Consider the following 20,308-nt stretch of genomic DNA (forward strand, 5'->3'; position numbering starts at 1 on the left):
TGTGTGTGTGTGTGTGTGTGTGTGTGTGTGTGTGTGTGTGTGTGTGTGTGTGTGTGTGTGTGTGTGTGTGTGTGTGTGTGTGTGTGTGGAGCTGCATCTGTAGATGTAGGGTGGAGAAGCATACGTGTTACCAGAGGAAAACGTGGCGTAAACAAGCACCAGACACTCTGTGATCGTTAGAGACCATCACATAAAAGGCCTGGAGATGATTCCGGAATGTTATGGTTGCGGTCTGTATGGAGCACATCTGTTCATATCGGGTGGGGGGGGGGGGGTGCGGTTTGTCTGTAAGCCGTTCGTGATGGTGTGTGCGAGGGCAGTATGTGATCTGTACTGAGGCTCCTTGCTGTGTGTGTTTTCAGGTGGGCTGTTTTGACCCCTACAGTGATGACCCCAGGCTGGGCATCCAGAAGATGTGCTTGTGTAAATACAGTGGCAAACTAGTGGTGGCAGGAACTGCTGGACAGGTATGTTCTTGAACTTCCATTTATTGCGAACCGTGTTCATGAATTCTGAATGCTTTGTGCAGGGCTAAGCAAAGTATTATTATTTTTTGAACTACTTATTCACGAAGATGTCTTTTAAGATGTTTAAACTGTTACACAAGTCATAGTAATGATGTGGACTCATGTTTTCTGTTTTACCTTGAAGCTATTAGCTATTTATTTAGTGATTTAGTGAACTCAATGGTTCCTAATGCTGCCTCCCATCTGCTTCCTCCGTCAGGTGATTGTGATGTACTTGAGCGATGAGAAGTCGGATCACATGATCGACGTGGCCACAGTGGACCTCCTGCAGGACCGCGAGGGCTTCACGTGGAAAGGTCACGACCGGCTGCCTCCCAAGACGGGCTCCGTGGTGTTTGCCCCCGGGTTCCAGCCCGTTGTCTTGGCGCAGTGCATTCCCCCCGCCTCCGTCACCGCGGTAACGCTACACGCCGAGTGGAACCTCATCGCCTTTGGCACCAGCCACGGCTTCGGCCTCTTCGACTACCACCGCCGCAGCCCTGTGCTGGCAAGGTAACGCCAGGGGCCTCCTCCAACAAACTTTGTGTGTGTGTGTTGGGAGGGTTTGTGCTTAAGTGTTTGTCTTTGTTGAGGGACAAAAGAGTGTGTGTGAGCGAGGGGGGGGGGGGGGGGGGGGGGGGGGGAGGGAGAGAGAGAGAGAGCAGGAGCTTCTAATTCAGCCCACTTGGTGGAGGTGAAAAATGATTTTGTTTTCTTTCTTTGCTTCTGTTTTGTCATGAGTGAGCTCATCGGGTTTCAATAACTGCCCAGTATTCCATTCCATGGAATTCCATGCAAAAGAAGCCAATTCCATTTTTTTATATGAATCCAGTGGAATTGATTTGGTTTGGTTGGCCTTGGCCTTTTTATCCTCTCTCTCTGAATCCCTTGGCACTGTGTCTCAAACATCTCAATGCCTGTCATTAACATTAATGCAGCACCGTGAAACACATGGCGCTTTTTACGTCAGTACGGAGAAACCCTTCATCCAAGAGAACAAGGAACTTTACTGAACAGTCTTAGAGCATCTATGTGTATTTGTTCCAGATGCACGCTTCACCCCAACGACTCCCTGGCTATGGAGGGGCCCCTGTCACGGGTGAAATCTCTGAAGAAGTCGCTGCGTCAGTCCTTCAGAAGGATCCGGAAGAGCCGAGTCTCGGGGAAAAAACGTGTGGTTGTCAACAGTCCCACCAGTAAAGTGAGGGTTTTTTGTTGTTGTTTTTTTCTTCTAAGTAGCAGCCGATAAATCAGCCATTTTAGACCAGTATACTCTTAAATAAATGTGGGCTATCATCTGAGCTTGGTTTGTTTCCTGGTTTGGGGGGTAGCCATTGTGTTTGTGGTTGGTTTCTGCATCAACACGGTCTGAGTTATTCTAGGAAGGCCTATATATAATTTTACTGATAGATTTTAACTTTGAGAGCAATGGCAATCAGTCTACAATTACTGAAATTACATAGCCAAAGAAATGTACCGAAGTAGTTGACTAGGGGGTTTTTGAGTAATGTTTTTTTTAAATGTTTGCATAAGTTAATAATTGAGTTGTCTGCTGCCATCACAGTGGCCCCTTGGGTTAGGGGACCCCTACTAATCAGTAATGGGTTGGAGCTGGAGTGGCCCTTTGGGTAGGGGACCCCTGATGATCAGTAATGTGTTGGCGCTGGAGTGGCCCTTGGGTGAGGGGACCCCTGATAATCAGTAATGTGTTGGCGCTGGAGTGAACACACCCTGCCTCCTCCCAGGTCCAGGAGGCGAACGCACAGCTGGCGGAGCAGGATGAGGTGGCCCCGGTGCAGAGGAGGATTGAGCCGCGCTCCGCCGACGACTCGCTCTCAGGGGTGGTGCGCTGCCTCTGCTTCGCCGACACATACCTCAGAGATGGTAAGACGCGGCTACGGCACTACGGCAACGCCAACATGAATGGCACACTGAGGATGGATTTGGGTTACAGAACAATAGTAGATGGAAGAAGGGGGGGGGGAGAGAAGCTGGAGAGAATTGTATTATGCTGACTTGATATGCTGTCCCTAAGTCCCATTTCATAACACATGTATTTGAGGGGCTACAGAAGAAAAGGAAGGTTTAAGGAAAAAGTGTATAGTCATAAAACTTCAGACTGCTTCTCCCTGTTGCCTGAAAGTGATTCATTTCAGTAAATGTTTGGAGGGGTGGGGGTAATTTGTTTTTAGATCTCTAGTCATACATACAAACTATGCTGACATTCTGGCAGACTTCTCTAGAAGCACATTACAGCACTACAGGCATGCCCACTGAAGGCACAAGCCCCTCTTGGCCTTGCCTAAATGTAGAGAGGAAGCCAATTATTACTGTTCTGACTAGCAAGCGGGCTGTTGTAAGCATTAAGCTTCAGTGGTACTTTGGTAGTTTCCATGCTATGCGATGTTTTGCGATGCAATGTTTTATTTTTTTTTATTTCTCATTTGGAATGTGTATAGGGTTTGTCTTTGGTATGTTGGACCTATAAAAGTTTCACTGTTCTCGGAGGGGTAGTTACCTTTATGAAAAGTTAAAACGTTTTTTTTTTTTTTTAATATACATCCACTTCTTGACATGTGTTTCTTTTTGGCCCTCTCTCACACACACTACTCCTCCCCCAATGAGGTGTGAGTCATATGGTCGTGGCTGTGGAGTGTCAAGTCAGCTCCACAGCTGCACAGATGGATTTGACACCCCTTCAGTGTCTCATTAGAGGCCTTGCTGTCCTGCCATGGTGCCTCTTTGGCTTTGACCAATTCCAGTGTCCACTCCAGACCGACAGGGCTGTGTTTGACTTTATAGTATGTCTTTGGTGTAGGTTGAAGGGGGGGGGGGGGGAGAGAGAGAGAGAGAGAACAGGCACATTCTTATGTTGTGGTGTTTTTATGTGCTTTGGTGCTTGGAGTAGTGCTATATGAAATTGTGGTAAACCGCTGTACTGTTTTGCATAGGATTGTTCTGCTTTTCCTTGAAAAACCTCACCTAGATCTGTTTTAGGACAAAACTGAAACAGGGATTGGAAGACCTAGAGAAATGGATATCTTTTTTGTTTTGTTTTGTTGCCAGTGAAGGGATACTTTCAAGGGTCAGAGGACTGACTGAAGCATTCTAATAAGATCACATTTTCTCCTGTCAGAGAAGGGTCATATTACTGATATTGAACAGATGTGAACACTAATTTTTAGCTTTTCCCTGGAAATATACATCATCGCATGGAGATTGAGAGTATCCACTAGCAGATAGAATGGCCTTTTTGTTTGGGAACTTTTAGTCATCCTTCAGTCCTCGAAGTTGAAATGTCGTAACAAACATTTCCTTCACCGCTCGGTAATGAGACATTCTCGAGTAAATTGAACTCTGTTGTTTGGAATGAGATTTCTGCAGTGAGGGGCAATCGGCAATAAAAAGAAATAGCTTGGGTAGTTAAACAAAAGTTATTTATTTTAAATATATTTCTACACTTAATGCATGCCATTAGATTCTTCAGGGAAGCACAGGATGTCCGTATTGTGTAGGTTTTTTTATTTTACAAAGGAACCATTTGAAGAACTATCTTGAGTATAATTACACCCGAAGTTCAGCAGCACGTCCTGACTTAAAAATAGCCCAGACGTTATTAAACATTCTGTACCATTCCTCCCAAGTCTTGAAACCTGTGATAGTCCCAGGAACATTGTAACACTGTGGGGGTTTTTTCAGGGCTGTTTCTTGCTTCTTTTTGCAGACAGTACTTGTCTTTCCCAAAGAATAGGTCACACGCAAACCCCTATTCGCTCTACAAGAAAAACATCTGCGGAGACCCAGTCTCTCATTTTTAACTCAAACACTTGAGAAAGGAAGACTCCCCTGTGAGACATCACGTTGCATCAGGAGATTTACACTCACGTCCACCGGGACTCCCAAACAATGCCGCATTGTTGCGAAGGGCCATAAATCTGGAGGTCCACCGCTAAAAAAACACTGCTTAGGGAGTCCGGCCGGGTATATCAGGGATATGTGGGTGTGAAGAGGCTTACGTTGCGTTGAGCCTCAGTCCTCCCCCGAGCTGGCGTTCAGGGCTAGGCCGGGCGGCTGAAAACAGCTGTACTGGCATCGGCGCAGGAGCACACTGCTGGAGGAGCTCACAGACCCGCAAGCTGCCGAGCTTCACACAGACTCCCAGAAACTCCTCAGGGTTCAACACCCACCCGTAGCACTTCACAGATGGAGGGGTTCAGAGAGGTCTCTCCCATCCTTCTCATTCCATTCCATTCCTCTCCGAACCCACGCTTCCTGTGTGCATGTGTGTGTACGCCAGGGGAGTGAAACCGAATAGGAGACCTTGTTGATGTAGGATCTAACGGTTAGTTGCAGAACTACACTGGGAGCGCATTTAAGTCTTGAGTACATCTTGAATGTCGGTTCTCTGGTTTCTAGTTAAATATTTACTGAATCCAGTAGCCAATCAAGTGTAGAAATTGGTGGGAATACAAGGAAGTTCAGAGCATTCCCAGGAATTAAGTTCAACATGAGGTTCTTTGAGCATAACAGGTGTGTGCGTATGTGTGTGTGTGTGTGAGAGCGAGAGATGCAGGTAGGAGAGGAGAGGAGACTTGGCTTGTGTTAACTCAGACATGTGTTATTTATTCCATTTTTAGGGCCTGTGTATAAAGTTGTATGGAAGTATGTGTGCACATTTTACAACAGCTCTCAATCCCCTTATGGTTTGTTTTGGCTCAGGGAATATAATGTGTATATTTGGTTATTGTTGGTGTCCTGGAAGCTAATCTCTGGGTGTTTTTTATTTGTTTATTTATTTATTTATTTATTTATTTTACTTATTTGTTTCATTCATTCATTTATTTATTTATTCATTGACTTAACGTTTCGTACCACAGGAACTCACCATGGTCCTACTATGTGGGCTGGCACAAACTCTGGCTCGGTCTACGCGTATGCACTGGATGTGCCCCCGCAGGAGCGCTTCTCCGAGCAGAGCGTGGAGGCCCTGCTGGGGAAGGAGATCCAGCTGATGCACCGGGCGCCCGTGGTCTCCATCGCCGTGTTGGACGGCCGGGGGAACCCTCTGCCCGAACCCTACGAGGTCTCCAGAGACCTGGCCAAGGCCCCAGACATGCAGGGCAGCCACTCGGTGCTCATCGCCTCGGAGGAGCAGTTCAAGGTGAGCTCCCCGAACCCCTCTGTGCCGTTTAATGAGGGTTACTGTGCCTCATTCAGCTGTGGCATGGTCTATTTTTGTCACAGGTGACCGGTGTGGTGGAATGGAATGGAGTGGGGTGTGTGTGTGTGTATATATAACAGCAAACTAATGTAGGCTTTCCAAAGAAAGTGTTGCTAACATTAGACATTTTGCAGTCAGTATATCATTAACAAACTATGACATACCTGTCAGCTAGTGTTAATTTACTGCATCTGCCAACCTGGGGACCGTTTAGTTTAGACCAGTGGTTCTCAAAGTGGGGGGCGCGCCCCCCTGGGGGGGCGCGAACACTCTCCAGGGGGGGCGCGATGTCACAGACGGAGAAAAAAATGAACTACCGCCGACCTGTCACTGGTTAGTGAAAGCTCCCTCAGTGGCGAAATGCAAGGGGCTGGACTGACCCAAACAAATCAAATACGGTTTTGCTCCTGATCCACCAATCAAAACGGAGTTTTATCATTTGAACGCGAGTTGCACATAAGTTTCCGAGTATGAAAAAAAAACCGCAGGCATTGGTAAGCGCTCACCCTGAGACGACACTCTGCAGAGTTTGTTCAATTTCTCTTGTTTCCTGTATCATTCAGATATTCATTGCTTTATAAACAGTCTTTTAAAAGATTCACTCCTTCCTTAGTAATACCTTACTGCGCTTGCAGTGGGTCTATTCGTAGCCTATTCTAAGGATTAATTTGCTCCACAGTCTTTTGAAAAAGCTCGTAGCCCGAGAGCTAGCCTAGCTAGCTACCTTCTTCCAACTGCAGCTAGCCCTTTTCTCCTTAACACCTACCTTTACATTTTTGTATCATCCACCGTGTTGCAACAAATAAAACACCAGCACTTGAATACTATTTTTTGCTGTCCCTGTCTACATTGTGTACAGTTAGTTTTGTTAGGAATCATTGCCTAGCACAGCCTTATCCATATCCATTATTCGTGTCGTTCACACCCACACACGACGTTGAAATTAGAACTTTATTAACTTCACACACACTGTATCAGCAAACAAACACAACTATGGACACGTTTCTGATTCGTAAAAGTCAGAAAGAGAAGCCTGTGGACTTCTTTAAACATGAACGTGATGGCCTCCAGCAACAACGAACCACCATCTCCAAGCAGTGTATGCAGGCATCTTATGTAGTTGCTCATAGAATCGCTAAGCTTGGCCGACCCCATACAATTTCCGAAACACTGATTTTGCCGGCCGCGCAAGACGTGTAGAATAGGAGCTAAACTCAGCGCAATACCTATGTCAAATGACACTGTATCACGCCGAATATCAGAAATCAGTTTGGGTCCTATTTCAAAGAGGACTACCGTTCATTCGCCTAAGTTCGAGATCCATTTCTCTGCTCAGCAGACGAGCTGTCAATAGACATGAAAGAGCAGCTGAAGAGTGACAGTAGACTTAAGCATCTCCCCTATTTCGTCATTCTGGATAGCAATGATCAGCTTTGCGACATAGCCTTAAAAATGCCCCTCCTTTTCGCGTCGACATATTTGTGCCAGGCAGGCTTTTCAAGACTGACTGCGCTCAAAACTAAATACCGCAACCGCGCACAGATCGAGGATGACCTGAGGATATGTTTGTCAAACATTGCCCCAAGATTTGAGGACCTTTGCAGTGCAAAGCAGGCTTATGTCTCACATTGACAGACCTGTAGGATTTTTTTGTAAAGATCACAAGAGGCCCATAATAATAACAGTATCCAAATGATAGCAATAATAACACTAATTATTATTATGATAATAATACAATAATAATAATTGGTCGATAATCATTAATTATAATAATAATAACATAATGATGGTGATAATAATGAATAGCCTACTAATAGGCCTACTATTACTGATAATAATAATAACAATAATAATAATAATAATAAATAGTTATAATAATTATCTGTATGGGCCTAACAATAGCCTAACCTTGACATGTCAGGCCTATCAATAACAATATGCTATCTATCTATCTATCTATCTATATATGGTGGTGTAGTTGAGGGCGGTGGCGGCGGGCCGCGCGCTGGGGGGGCCCCAACTACCCCTAACCAGCTTTGGGGGGGCCCAGCTTGCAAAAGTTTGAGAACCCCTGGTTTAGACCAACTAGTTTAATGTAGCTGTGACTAAAAGTGCTTTATGCTAAGCCCTCTCTCGGAAGCACATTGAAGGGATTTGTCTTTTAGTCGACTGTTTAATGCTTAAAAGTTAGTTCACGTTTTTTTTCAAAGATTTTTGAGTTTGTTCTGTGTGTGTTTGTTTGCAGGTGTTCATGCTGCCAAAGGTGAGCGCTAAGACCAAGTTCAAGCTGACTGCCCATGAGGGTTGTCGGGTGAGGAAGGTGGGGCTGGCGAACTATGCCAGCACGGCGTCCGATGACTACTCCGAGAACGGCCTGGTGTGCCTGACCAACCTGGGCGACATCCACGTGTTCAGCGTGCCGGCGTTACGGCCGCAGGTGCGCTACGACTGCATCCGCAAGGAGGACATCAGCGGCATCGCCTCCTGCGTGTTCACCAAGACCGGCCAGGGTGAGGACACGTGTTCAGTTGTAACGATTACCACTAGTGTTTCAAGACCGGCCAGGGTGAGGACACGTGTTCAGTTGTAACGATTACCACTAGTGTTTCATTCACTACATTGTTGACTGGTACCCATACCAGTGTTTTTGAGCCCTAAATGATGGTTATGAGGTCCGGCTTTTGTTCATCCAGTGGTATACATAGCATGTAGGTGCTAACATACAGTGTTTGCAAGTCATGTAATTTCAGTTGTGTGCGTGTGTGTGTGTGTGTGTGTGTAGGATTCTACCTGATCTCGCCCTCAGAGTATGAGCGTTTCTCGTTGTCTGCACGGGTGATCACCGAACCGCTGTGCCAGGTGGAGGTGGACCGGCCTCATGACCCCACTGCCCTCAGGTAAGGGATCAGACCCTACTCAGTCACAGCACCCAGTTAGAGGCACAGGGTTTGGGGAGGGGAGCGGGAGGGGGAAGCAGTGAACTCTACACCACTTGCCTGAGCTCAGCGTAATGCCTTCTAATGTGAGGGCGATTATGCAGTTATTACCACTGGATGCAATCTGGAGACATTTATACCATTAGGTTCAACCTGATGCAAATTCTCTAAGACTCTGGAATATTTGCTTACTATCCCTAGGCAGTCAGTTAATTGCATGATGTTATCAGACCAGTGAAATCAATGCAGTGGAGGGGCCGGGCTTGCCAGATCGCTAGTGGTCAGGGGTAGCAGGGGAAGTATTTAGAATACACCTGATGTTATTGGCCACCTCTGAGGCCCTTTTGTAGAGAATGTGTCCATATGACCGATTCCTCACACCGTTTGACACAACGTTCTTAAACTCCTCGCTCAAAATCCTGCTTACCAAAACTCTTAGACATAGGAGCGGTTTCTGTCTCCATGCCATTAACCTCATAAATAGCTGACCAGTACCATCTGCTATGCCATGTCTACTGTTGTTTCTTCAGATAGTTATTACGCCTTTCTTCACATCTGCAATGTATTGCACAAATACTCAAACATCACAATTTTTATTCCCATATGTGATGCACATTAGTGTTGTTTGCACTACCACACACAATTTACTGCTGGTATATTGTGTATTGTCTGTAAATAATATGTACATTGCCAGAGCTAAATTCCTTGTGTGTATATTAACATACTTGGCCATTCAATCTGATTCTGATACTCTTGCAGCGATGTCTGGCCTTTCAGTAAATAATGGATTTTCTGAATAACATTCAGAACTTGCCCAAAGCTGCTTCTTGTTTTGTTTTATTTTTTTTTACTTTTAAGTTCTTTTAACCATACAGCTTGTAACCGGCTATTACGCCACAGTGACTTGTAAAGCCATGATTTTCTGTGACTTATTTCTTCTATGAGTAATAATGTGGCTTGTCATTTGTGGGATATTTGCAGTGACAGCACAACTTCCCCACCTCACGCGAACGGCACTCATAAGAAGCAGACCACTGGAGAACACAAGTCCGTAGCAGAAGCCGAAGGTACAGCTCACAAAATGAACACACACATTTCTAAAAACACAACCAAGCTTGTCTTCATGTTTTATTTTGGTGAGAATTTCCTTTCATCTTCTTCCTTTTCTGCTTTCCTCTTCCTCATTCTTGTGATCAAAGAAGGGTGCCCTGGTGGTAACCATAGAAACGGCAAGGGAAACGTCTTAAAGACTACAATAAAACATCCACTTTGGAGGAAAAGGACCAGCAATTGGACACAATTAGTTTTTGGGGTCAAAGATGGGGAAATTGACTTAATAGCGTGGGCTGTTTGAAACATGCTTTAAGCACTTTTCTGGGTTGTAATGTCTAACGTATTGTGTCTGACTATGCGGTAAGTTATATAACCGATAGATTGTGATGTGGATGACCTACTTAATTAGGAGGGTTAGGACTGGTTCTCTGCTTACCATCAATCTAAGTGACCCTGCATTTCTGTTAATATTTTCTATTCTCCCCCTCTCTCTCCTTCCTTAGGAATGGTGGATGAACTGCAGAATGCCCTGCACTCGACCACGCTGGATTCCCCCAACAGCAGTGCCGACATCACCATGGACACGACCGGAGAACTCACTGTGGAGGACGTCAAGGACTTCTTAGTGTAAGGCTTTCCATTTCAGTTCAGGGGCTCCCCTTATTTGGTTGCTTTTCCTTGGAAGGCTTTTCCCGTGATGACTTGCTGTGTTTGCGCTGAACTAGGACCGTTGACGAGGCCGAGAACAACCGGAGGAATATCACAGAGGAAGACGCCCGGTCTCCTGGAATCCTCATCAACTGAGCGCGGGGAGGGAAGCCCAGGGTGAGTCCCCCGTACAGCACACATGCGCTTAGCCCTAAACCCACTCCGCCTGAGCAGGTCTCCACTTCTGTATCTGGCTTTCTGCTCATCTGCCTGTTTCCTTTGTCTCTCTTGTTTGTTTGTCTGACTATCCACAGCCACATATACTGTATGTCTAATGCTGAGTCATTACTACGTCCAGCAGAGCTTAGCTACCACAGAGATGAGGTAGACCTTTTGGGCTCATGGTATACCTGGTAAAGGGGTTTCTTTATGTCTGCCTTATTGCTTTTAGCAGCAAGGGTGCCAAGCCTTAGCAGTTAAGATTCTGGATGGATGGATTTGTGTGTGTGTGTGTGTGTGTGTGTGTGTGTGTGTGTGTGTGTGTGTGGCAGTTAAGATTCTGGGTGTATATGTGTGCGCAGGGGCGAATCTAGGTTCCCACTTTTGGGGGGGCTAAGCCCCTTGATAAAACCTATTATTTTTCCTGTGACCCAGCAAAACTAGGGGGGTCTGGGGGCATGCTCCCCCATAAGAATTTGTTTTTTCCTCTAGTGGGTTTTAGGAAGAGAAATTAACAAATTTAGATTTAAAATATGGCACAACAATAAACATATTGTAGACATCTGCTGAGATAGGTGCTAATTATACTGTAGCATGGTAGGGATTTGCAGCGCAAGTGAGTAGGTTAACATTGTAGGCACTAGCTAGTTATATCTGGCGGAGCTACTGAGTAGGGTAGCATACCCACAGGATCATTGAACTGGCATGATAAAAGAGAGCCACGACATATGTAATTAACTCGTTATTGAACCATTTCGTTTCTTTTACTATTTTAAACTCCATGTGCTATACCTTTTATATCCAGCAGATGATTAGGGCAGCTTTTATCAGCTTGGGTCGGACAGTCGCTCCGAGTCTGTTTACTAGACGTTATCACCGTTCACTAAATCAGTTGTTAGGTGTGAATTTGACGATGTCAAAATAAAAATATATATATATTTTTTTTTGGGGGGGCTAAGGAAACTTTTGGGGGGGCTCCAGCCCACCCAAAATAGGGCTAGATACGCCCCTGTGTGTGCATAGCAGTTAAGATGCTGTGTGTCCATGTGTGTGTAGCAGTTAAGATTCTGGGTGTCTGTGTGTGCCCACAGTAGAGCAAGCCTGCAGACATGGAGTTGGGGGGGGGGGGGCTGGGCTGTGAGATTTCAGGAGGGTGGTGATGACTCGGTCAGGAAACTCCCTCTGAGCCGAGGAACTGCTGTGATTCATATGAAAATGTTGGCATTAATGTGTGTCTCGTGTGTGTGTGGGAAGGTGGTGTGTTGTGAGGGTCAGATCTCCTTTCTGGTGTGTGTGTAGCTGTGGATGCAGCCTGTGTGGAGGAGCAGTTCAGCTTTTTGAGAGGGAACAGGGAAACCTAACCCAGCCCAATGGGGAATTCTGAAGGGCACTATCTACTAGACTTCTTTTCTTTCTTTCTTTCTTTTATTTTTTAAGGAAGCAGTTCTTCTGTCTTTTTGGCCACCTCAAATTGCATTTTTGCAATGTCTCATATAATCTAGGCTCCTCCAGCAGATGAGTATGTGACACACACATGTATATACACACACACACACACCTACGCACACACACACCTACACATGCACACACACTAGTCGTCTTTGTTTTGCTTGTAACTTTGAAGAGGTGGATGATATAACTTCAAACAGACGTCTAGCGAGGCCTGCATTCCAGTCTCGGCGTGCAGGGTGAGAGGAGGGCATCTGTGTCTGCTGTTACTCCTCCTCACCTTGCTTTCCTTCACTGCCACTCTCCTACCTATCCACGCCTTTCATTAATCTCTTACAAAGCCCTGGCTTTGTGTGGTGTGTGTGTGTGTGCGTGTCTGCCTGTATAAACATTTAAACATTGGATAAACCTTAAACTTAATGGAAGTTATGTTTCACTGTGCTTCTAATCCTCTGATGGGTGCCCCCTGGTGGACTGATGTTGTAATTACCTGTACATTTATTAGCATGGTTTTGAGGTCAGTTTGAGTCTTGTATAATTTCAGACAGGCGCCTGCAATGATGTAATCTGTGTTATAAAAGCCCCAAATTAAGATTTAATGAAGACTCTCCTTGTTTTGTAGGGATGCTTTTGAGAGGGACCGACCCCAATGGAGTGTCCAGCAATATTCTGAATTGAAGCTTGCCTGAAAAAAAGAAATAAAAGAAAACCCTAAAGACTCCTAATCTGAAGTTGCACCAGATATGTGTCTACAAGGGGGGCGTGAGGATGAGGATGGACGTCGCACCCTCCCTCGTGCCAAAACACTGTCCACCACCCACCCTTCTTCCACTCAGCCACGCTGCAGCTAGCATCTCCCATCTCATCATACCTTACAGCAAAAAAAAAAGACTAAAAACCACTACTATGTTACAGCTGGTGAAAACATGACGGATTGCACCAATAATTGCACAAGGTTAAAAAGCCCAGGTAACGGCGACTAGTCAGGGTGCCTGCACTGACCACTCATTCAGAATTTGGTTGTTCTTTCGAACATTCCTTCCTCCTGCGTAGCGGCGAACCACCGACCCATCCCCCCCCCCCCCCCCCCCAAACCTCTCCCCTCTCCATATGTTGTGCTTTCACAAGGAAATGAACTATGGCCTGTACGAAATGTTTACCCTCAGCCATCTTGATAAGACAGCTCTTGGATGATTTTTCTTTCTTTTTTTTTTGTCTCTGTGGTAACTGCGATGGTGCCTGAACCCATTCGGACAGCCATCAGAGGGCTGTGGTTATGGACCCTGTGGGTTTGATCAAAATGGTTGACTTTTTTTTTTTTTATGTTTTCATATTACCATTTTGCCATTGTAAAATAATTCTGGCATTTAACTGTGAAATGTGTTGATGAAGGTGAGAGTGGTGCTTATAACTGAGGAGAATAATGGCTCCCGTGTTTTGTAAGGTGTACTCTGTGTATTCGGAGGTGTAATGCTTGTGTCCGCATCTTTCCACTTCTTCCCTCCCTCCCTCAAGTCACAGAATTAACACCATATGAAGGAACTAATCATGAATGATGCAATATGCTATAGCGTTATTTTATATGGCTTATGAAATTGATATTTTATATTTTGTAGATATATCACTGGCATGTAGGGAACTAGACATTTGTAACACTACGGTTTTATAAGGTGATGTGTGTTTTGAAGGGGAATATGAAGGTACCAGTTCCACAGTGTTGTGGAGAGAAGTCGGTTGCCTGAGATGAGTGTGGTTACGGAGGTTAAGCCCCATGAGAACATGGTTTAGGCCCAGTCAAAGTTTGACTAGTCAAAATGAAAGGTGCATTGTATAGGCAATCTTTGACCTTTTTTATTATTGTTCTTTGATACAACTATTCCACATCGACGTTTCTTCAAGGATAACAAAAAGGAAGTGTTTAAATGATTTTATGCCGTTTTGAAGGATTGGGGGGGGGTGTGTATGTAACAGACCACTAAATGGAAAAATACCCATCCATCACGGGGATGTTGTTCAGCAAGGTACAAGCATAAGTGATCACAACCGGTAGATGAAAGAATTAATAATTTCTCTTATCTAAGATTACATGACATGTTGAAAGGGAACTCACTAATGTAACTGTTTCATTTGTCTTTTTTTGTGTATATGTTTATTTTTGGCATTGATTTATAAAAATTAACATTTACACATGTAAGCTGGCATATCTTTCCTGTGAAATTCCATTTAGTTTCTTTTTTTTTTTCTAGAGTTTTAATTTGAGACCTAGTGATGCTAATACAGAATCTTGAATGTTTAATAAAGTATTTACTCTCTCTAAACCTGCAGGCTATTTTTTTTTTGTCATTCAGTACAGCTGTGATTTGTGGTCTTATGTCTGTAACTGAAGTGTCCGAGTGTCCAAATCTGTCCCGACTCATCTCGGTGTTAACATGAAGAGTTGTTTCCATTTCTCGGAAGGTTGAGGCTGAAACGCCTGACTTACGGCGGAACATTTGTTAGCAGTGGTAATGTCCAAGCTGTGAGTCAGGGCCTTAAATGACCAGTATCTGAGGGTTCTCTGCAGACGAAGCTTAATATGGAAGTTTGATGTGCGTTTCAAACAAATGTGTAAGTCATTGCGCAATGGTCATTTGTATAAATGTATTTTGTGGCTTTTTCAACAGCTATTAAACTTTTGACTAGATTCATATTTACAGTTTGGTTGACCATTGACAAGCCCTTATCACAATTTTCCCAGGCTTGGACATTATTTACCATGCCAAGACATTAATATGGGATCTGACTGAAGGTATTTGTAGAACTGTACGACATGACCACATCATATGCACATGGCAATGAGTAGGTTTTCTTGAATTTCTTGAGACCCTGCTGAATGACTGAAAACCATGGAAAGCCTCATGTATGCACTTCTAATAACTATCTGAGCTTCCAACCTTGGGATTTAATGAGACTCTGTTGGTTCTTCAGAGAACACAGATGAACCAGTATCTTGTTTAGTTTTAATAGCAAAAAAACAAAGTCAATACACATATTTGTACAAACAAGCCAATGTGCCTTTTTCCATATATATTTGTGTAAACTAAGGATCAGAACAGGCCGATGAAAGACTTGAACTTGATAACTGGACTTCAGCTCATTGTTGAATCATGTCTGTCTCATCCTCTTCCTCTTCCTCATCCTCATCCCCATCTTCATCAAAATAGCGTTCCTCTGCATCACGGCTCACGATGTCCAAGTTGTCATAATCTGGGTTGTCATCCACCTCACTAAAAATGGGTTTGAAAAATAAACCGGAGAGATATCGTATGAAATTAATCATTTTATGCTTAACTGTGTGAAGCATAAGTAACTGGAGGTTCAGTGCAGAACGTCAACGTTTATACGCCTTGACCTCTACCCCGACTCCTAAAACTGATTTTGCATAAGTGAAGCAGACGCTTGCCTGTAGTTGAAGTCTACCCCGACCCCCTAAAACTGATTCTACATCAGTGAAGCAGACGCTTGCCTGTAGTTGAAGTCTACCCCGACCCCCTAAAACTGATTCTGCATCAGTGAAGCAGGCGCTTGCCTGTAGTTGAAGTCTACCCCGACCCCCTAAAACTGATTCTGCATCAGTGAAGCAGACGCTTGCCTGTAGTTGAAGTCTACCCCGACCCCCTAAAACTGATTCTGCATCAGTGAAGCAAATGCTTGCCTGTAGTTGAAGTCTTTGTCTCTGCCGTCCAGGAAGCGCTGGTGCATCTGGCTGAGGAACTCCTCCCTGAGCAGGACCTTCTCCTGAGCGCTGCACTCCTGCTCGCCCTCTCTGCCGTGTCCTGGCAACACCAAATCAGTTGTGGCTTGATTAGATCTATATGCCACATTCAAGTAGCTGTTATGCTGTAACATTCTGTGCTGCACAACAAATATTCAGACATAAATTACACACAAGGGTGGATAACAGGAAATTTCCCCTTTGCTCTTCACTAAAACACAGGCCACAACACACACACACACATTTCCACCAGCGGTTCTCTGATTGTCATCCTCACCATCTTCTTCCTCCTCCTCCTCCTGTGCACAGTCCTCCTCGTCCAGCTGTTCCTGTAGACGCCCCTGCAGGACCCTCTCCTGATAGGAGTCGATGAGCAGGTCGGACAGGCCTCCCGGGCCCCTCTGCATGGCCTCTTGGGAGCGCTGAAATATCTCCTCCTCAGTCAGGTATTGGCCGATGTACTGCTCATACAGCAGGGGCTCCCGAATGCGCATCTGCTCCTCGCTAAAATATTGGCCCTCTGTGAGTACGCAGGAATGAATGCACAAACACACCTTTATGAGTGACATGTCCTGCGTCCGTAATCAAGTCTCAGTGTGTGGCAATTAACATCAAAAATGTATCTTTGAAAATTGAACTGTGTTCTCTGCCACATATGCGCCATAAAAGAGAACATGTAAACGTTGGAATGAGGATGTCAGACCCCTACCTACCTTTCTGTAATGCCCTAAGAGCTGCATAGCGGTGATTGCGAACACGGGTCCTGTTGGTTTGACTGCCTGCTCGTCTCTGCACCTCTTTGAAGCAGAATTGAGCCCTGAAGTCGGAGCTGACGTGAGAGAAGGCGTCCAGGTGTTCTGGTTTCAGGTGTGCCTGATAGCGCTCCAGGAAAACCAAAGGCTTGGTTTCATACTGCTCCAGCAAGATCTCCCTTCTCTCCTCCAGTGTGAGGTCAGGATCATCCACCTGCTGGCTTTTCACTTGACTGCCACTTACTGCTACGGCCTCTATCATGTCATTGAAACAGCTTGGGTGTTCGCACTTAGCAGGCTCCCGTGCCTTGGCAGGAGAAGGACAGCCTTCATTCCTTCTACTCGGCCCATTTGAATAAGGGGGAGAGCAAGCGTTAATTTGATCTAGTCCAGCTTCGATACTACTAGTTTTTTCAACAGCTGAAGAACTTGACTTTGGGCAAGACGGTTCGATTTCTCCCCACATAATTACAGTTCAACTAATAACGTTAGCTAGTTCACTCGCAAGACAAGCTGAGCGTCTAGTAGAGAATCATAACATAGCAGTTGCACAACTCAATTCTAGACTCAATTTGAACTATAACCATAGCTTTATGTCATAAAGGCCAAAACTCTTTTCACACAAAGTAGAAAACTGATATTTCAAACTAACGACAACCTTATGCTACTGCAGCTACAGGCTACTAGCAGACGAACTCAACCTCAGACAGACCGTTGCTGGTTATCCACGCAGCTCGCATTACTGTTTTTTTTTGTGTCTACTATTTCTTTTCCACTCAATTACCCAGATTAAAAACATCATCTGGACCTCTCAGAGAGAGAACGTCTTCAGGTGATGCTTGCGTTCGTCAGGAAGAAGTAAGTGCGTTTGGTCCTACAGCTGGGTACGTTCTTGTTTACGTCCCCTCCAGGTCTGAGTCCCAACGACTTTTAGTTCCACTGGAACCTGGTCGCCCCGACAAACCAAGTAGAAATGTGCATGGCACAGCACACGGCATTAAAGTAGAATCTGCTAAATAGAAGAAATGCATTTTCATTCTTCAATCCGATATTATACTGCTTCTTTCAGACTTATTTTGCCTTGCGGAAAGTAAAGGATGTGTTATAGGCTACCAGCAAGTGGCAGCATTGCTCAATTAATGGCTGCATTTGCATTTGGGCTGCTTTTTCATTTGTATAAAACAAACAAAATATACTGGCCACGCCAGTTGAGCAAGTCATCAACATTTTTAAACCAATTATTATTATTTTAGGACTTTTGGAATGTCTGCTAAATTACTTCTCATTTGAACTTTGACTGTTCACTTTGAGGCTTGATGCACAATGATACTTGATTCAATTAGTTCAAAGTTAGGAATTACCTAAATGTATCTCTTTATCTGTTTATCAAATTGATGTTTACTAACCAAATTGTCTCTCTCTCATGAGCGTGACCTTTGCTCGCAAATGCTGATGGGTGTGGAAACATTGCTCCTCCTCATCCCCATAGCCATTGAATACATGTACGCGTATTGGTAGCCGAACTCTACCCACCCACTTTGTCTATTTTTTCCCCTATTCTAGACTATTTTCGCTGTGGGATTCTGCTGTAGTCTCTCCACCTGATCTTTTTACAGAAACCCTCGGCCTACACATACCCACCCCCACCACACTGTCATGCACTTAATCTACCCCGTATTCTGTGCTAGCATTTGCCTGCAATAAAAAATAATTGCCACCATCGAAATAGTTTTTATGTTCCATTATTCTACTTACCGGTACCCTTGTACCCTGAATAGTAACCTTACGAGCACACTGTATCCACGAAGCTATTCTACAGTACTTGAATGTTCTCTCTTCACCTTATCCTCTATGAAATGTGCATGTATCATGTATATACCATGCTACTTTTGTATGTATTGTGTACATTTACCACAAGTATGCTAGCATGCTCATCCTGATACGTGTAGGATTTCATCTGCCATGTTTCTGATCTCCCCCTCCCCTTCTCCTCTCTCCCCTTCTGCCACACAAGCCCCCCACCTCCCTTATTTTTCTATCTCTACCAGCCGGCTCCAATGCCCCCCCCCCCCCCCCCCTTATGTGCTGAGGATTTGATTGTTTCTTCCTGTTAACAGAGAGTTTTTTCTTGCCCTGTCGCCATTGTGCTTGCTCTAAGGGAGTTCAGGCCCTAGGCTCTGTAAGCGCCTTGAGACAATTTTATTGGTTTGGTGCTATACATATAAAATGTAATTGAATTTAATTGAATTGTGTGCACAGTGTCATAGGCCACCAAGCCAGAGCGGATGTGCCAAGCTAGCATGGGGGAAATACAGTAATGGGCAGTGTATCAGACAACAATGTGTTCAGTCAAATTTCCACCAATGGGTTTTACAGCACGCCAAATCTTACTGACAAATTATTATATGTGGTCATTGGGGTCAAAGTAAACTTTCCCTACAACAACACCATCAGGTAATGGTTTGGTGGCCTCAAAAGAATGCTGATTACTGTACAGTCTGTTGTATTCAGTCATTTAGTCTCCAATTGCGAAGTTCCCTCTTGATTGATGTTCTGCATTCTACTATGTTCTTCTAGAATATCTGTGCCTTGTTGTGTTGAAATTGTTGTCAGTGACATGAACAGCATTCAACTTAGTACAAAGTAGCCTAACATTCAGGTAGTTGAAGACATGTAATGATGTGGTATGATAAATTAGTGTAAGTGAAAGAGATAGATAGTAAAAACACAAATTTGCGAATAAAATATACACACTCAGGATGATTTTATATAGACAAAATGGCTACTGGTAAGTATTTTGACTGTCTTGGTTCCAAATAATGACAGATTTACTTTGCATCCTGGTAGGAGTGACACATTCATTGACATAAACTAAGAATTTTGAGTGAGTAATGGCATTGTGTAGTGCTGTTTACAAATTGTTTTCAAAGAAATGCACCCACTGGTTTGAAAATGTTATGGATGATTCGAAAAATGTGCCAAAGCGACTTTAATATCTCACCTGAAATTGGAATGGAAATTTGAATTATGCCTATTGACAGTAAAATGATTTGCTTATTTTGCCAGTCATGCCATCTCAAACATTAAGACATTTAGACAAGGTATTATAAATTCAGTTGTAGCCTATGTGCCAGTAAGAACATGGAAATATTTACTTATAGAAAGAGAAAGAAAGACTATGGACACAGATACTTTTTCCAATAAAATTATTTCTCTTCAGTTGACAGGGTATATCTTTCAGGTCAATATTTGATCATTACAACAATAAAAGTGACAATACAATGTAAAAAATACCATTGTAGAACCTTTCAAACACCACCCAGTACTGCATCCTCTGGTCTGTATTCTCCAAAATGAAATTATTGCAGACAGTTCGCTTGACAACAAGAAAAAGAACACGTCTTCTTCCATAAAATGCTCAGGGAAATGCTTTGATTATTTATTCAAGGGTTAAGGACACTAGGCTGCTCAAGGGTAAAAGCCTCAGACTCCAAAAACAGCTGTAGTATCATGAAGCCCAAAAGTGATAGTTAAAACACTTCCATATTCCCAACCCCCTGGCGATTTGTCACCTAAAAATCCATCCCTGCTCTTATGAAAAGAAAAAAAAAACACGAAAACCTGGTTGGGCTCCCCTGTGCTTCATTTTCCAAAGGATACCATCCTCTTCGGTTGGATTGTCACAAGTGAAGGGAATTAAACTTTCAGTTCAAGCTGCTAAGATTCAATCGTCTGATAGATCAGGTATCCCATAAAGCAAGCACAGTTGA

The 20,308-nt window shown here is 44.2% G+C and overlaps 2 protein-coding genes across 2 annotated transcripts in view; one reads left to right on the forward strand and one right to left on the reverse strand.

Moving 5' to 3' along the window:
* llgl1 (LLGL scribble cell polarity complex component 1) overlaps positions 1–13,109 on the forward strand; it is a 38,847-nt gene extending 25,738 nt beyond the window's left edge. Inside the window, exons 13-23 of the mRNA XM_031566094.2 lie at positions 363–467; positions 727–1,019; positions 1,554–1,707; positions 2,252–2,390; positions 5,384–5,667; positions 7,973–8,237; positions 8,510–8,624; positions 9,645–9,730; positions 10,220–10,343; positions 10,442–10,541; positions 12,655–13,109. Coding sequence (XP_031421954.1) covers positions 363–467; positions 727–1,019; positions 1,554–1,707; positions 2,252–2,390; positions 5,384–5,667; positions 7,973–8,237; positions 8,510–8,624; positions 9,645–9,730; positions 10,220–10,343; positions 10,442–10,520 — 1,644 coding nt within the window. The 3' untranslated portion in view covers positions 10,521–10,541; positions 12,655–13,109. The remainder of the gene's footprint in view (positions 1–362; positions 468–726; positions 1,020–1,553; positions 1,708–2,251; positions 2,391–5,383; positions 5,668–7,972; positions 8,238–8,509; positions 8,625–9,644; positions 9,731–10,219; positions 10,344–10,441; positions 10,542–12,654) is intronic.
* A 1,905-nt stretch (positions 13,110–15,014) lies between these two features.
* Positions 15,015–17,450, reverse strand: ccdc97 (coiled-coil domain containing 97). The gene is made up of 4 exons (XM_031566089.2): positions 16,500–17,450; positions 16,064–16,306; positions 15,727–15,847; positions 15,015–15,298 (listed from the first exon to the last, which is right to left on the reverse strand). The coding sequence occupies exons 1-4, from the start codon at positions 17,002–17,004 to the stop codon at positions 15,166–15,168; spliced, it is 1,002 nt and encodes a 333-aa protein (XP_031421949.1). The 5' UTR covers positions 17,005–17,450; the 3' UTR covers positions 15,015–15,165.
* Between the last annotated feature and the right edge of the window lie 2,858 nt (positions 17,451–20,308).

This window comes from Clupea harengus, chromosome 1 (assembly GCF_900700415.2).
Source record: "Clupea harengus chromosome 1, Ch_v2.0.2, whole genome shotgun sequence".
NCBI lineage: Eukaryota > Metazoa > Chordata > Actinopteri > Clupeiformes > Clupeidae > Clupea > Clupea harengus.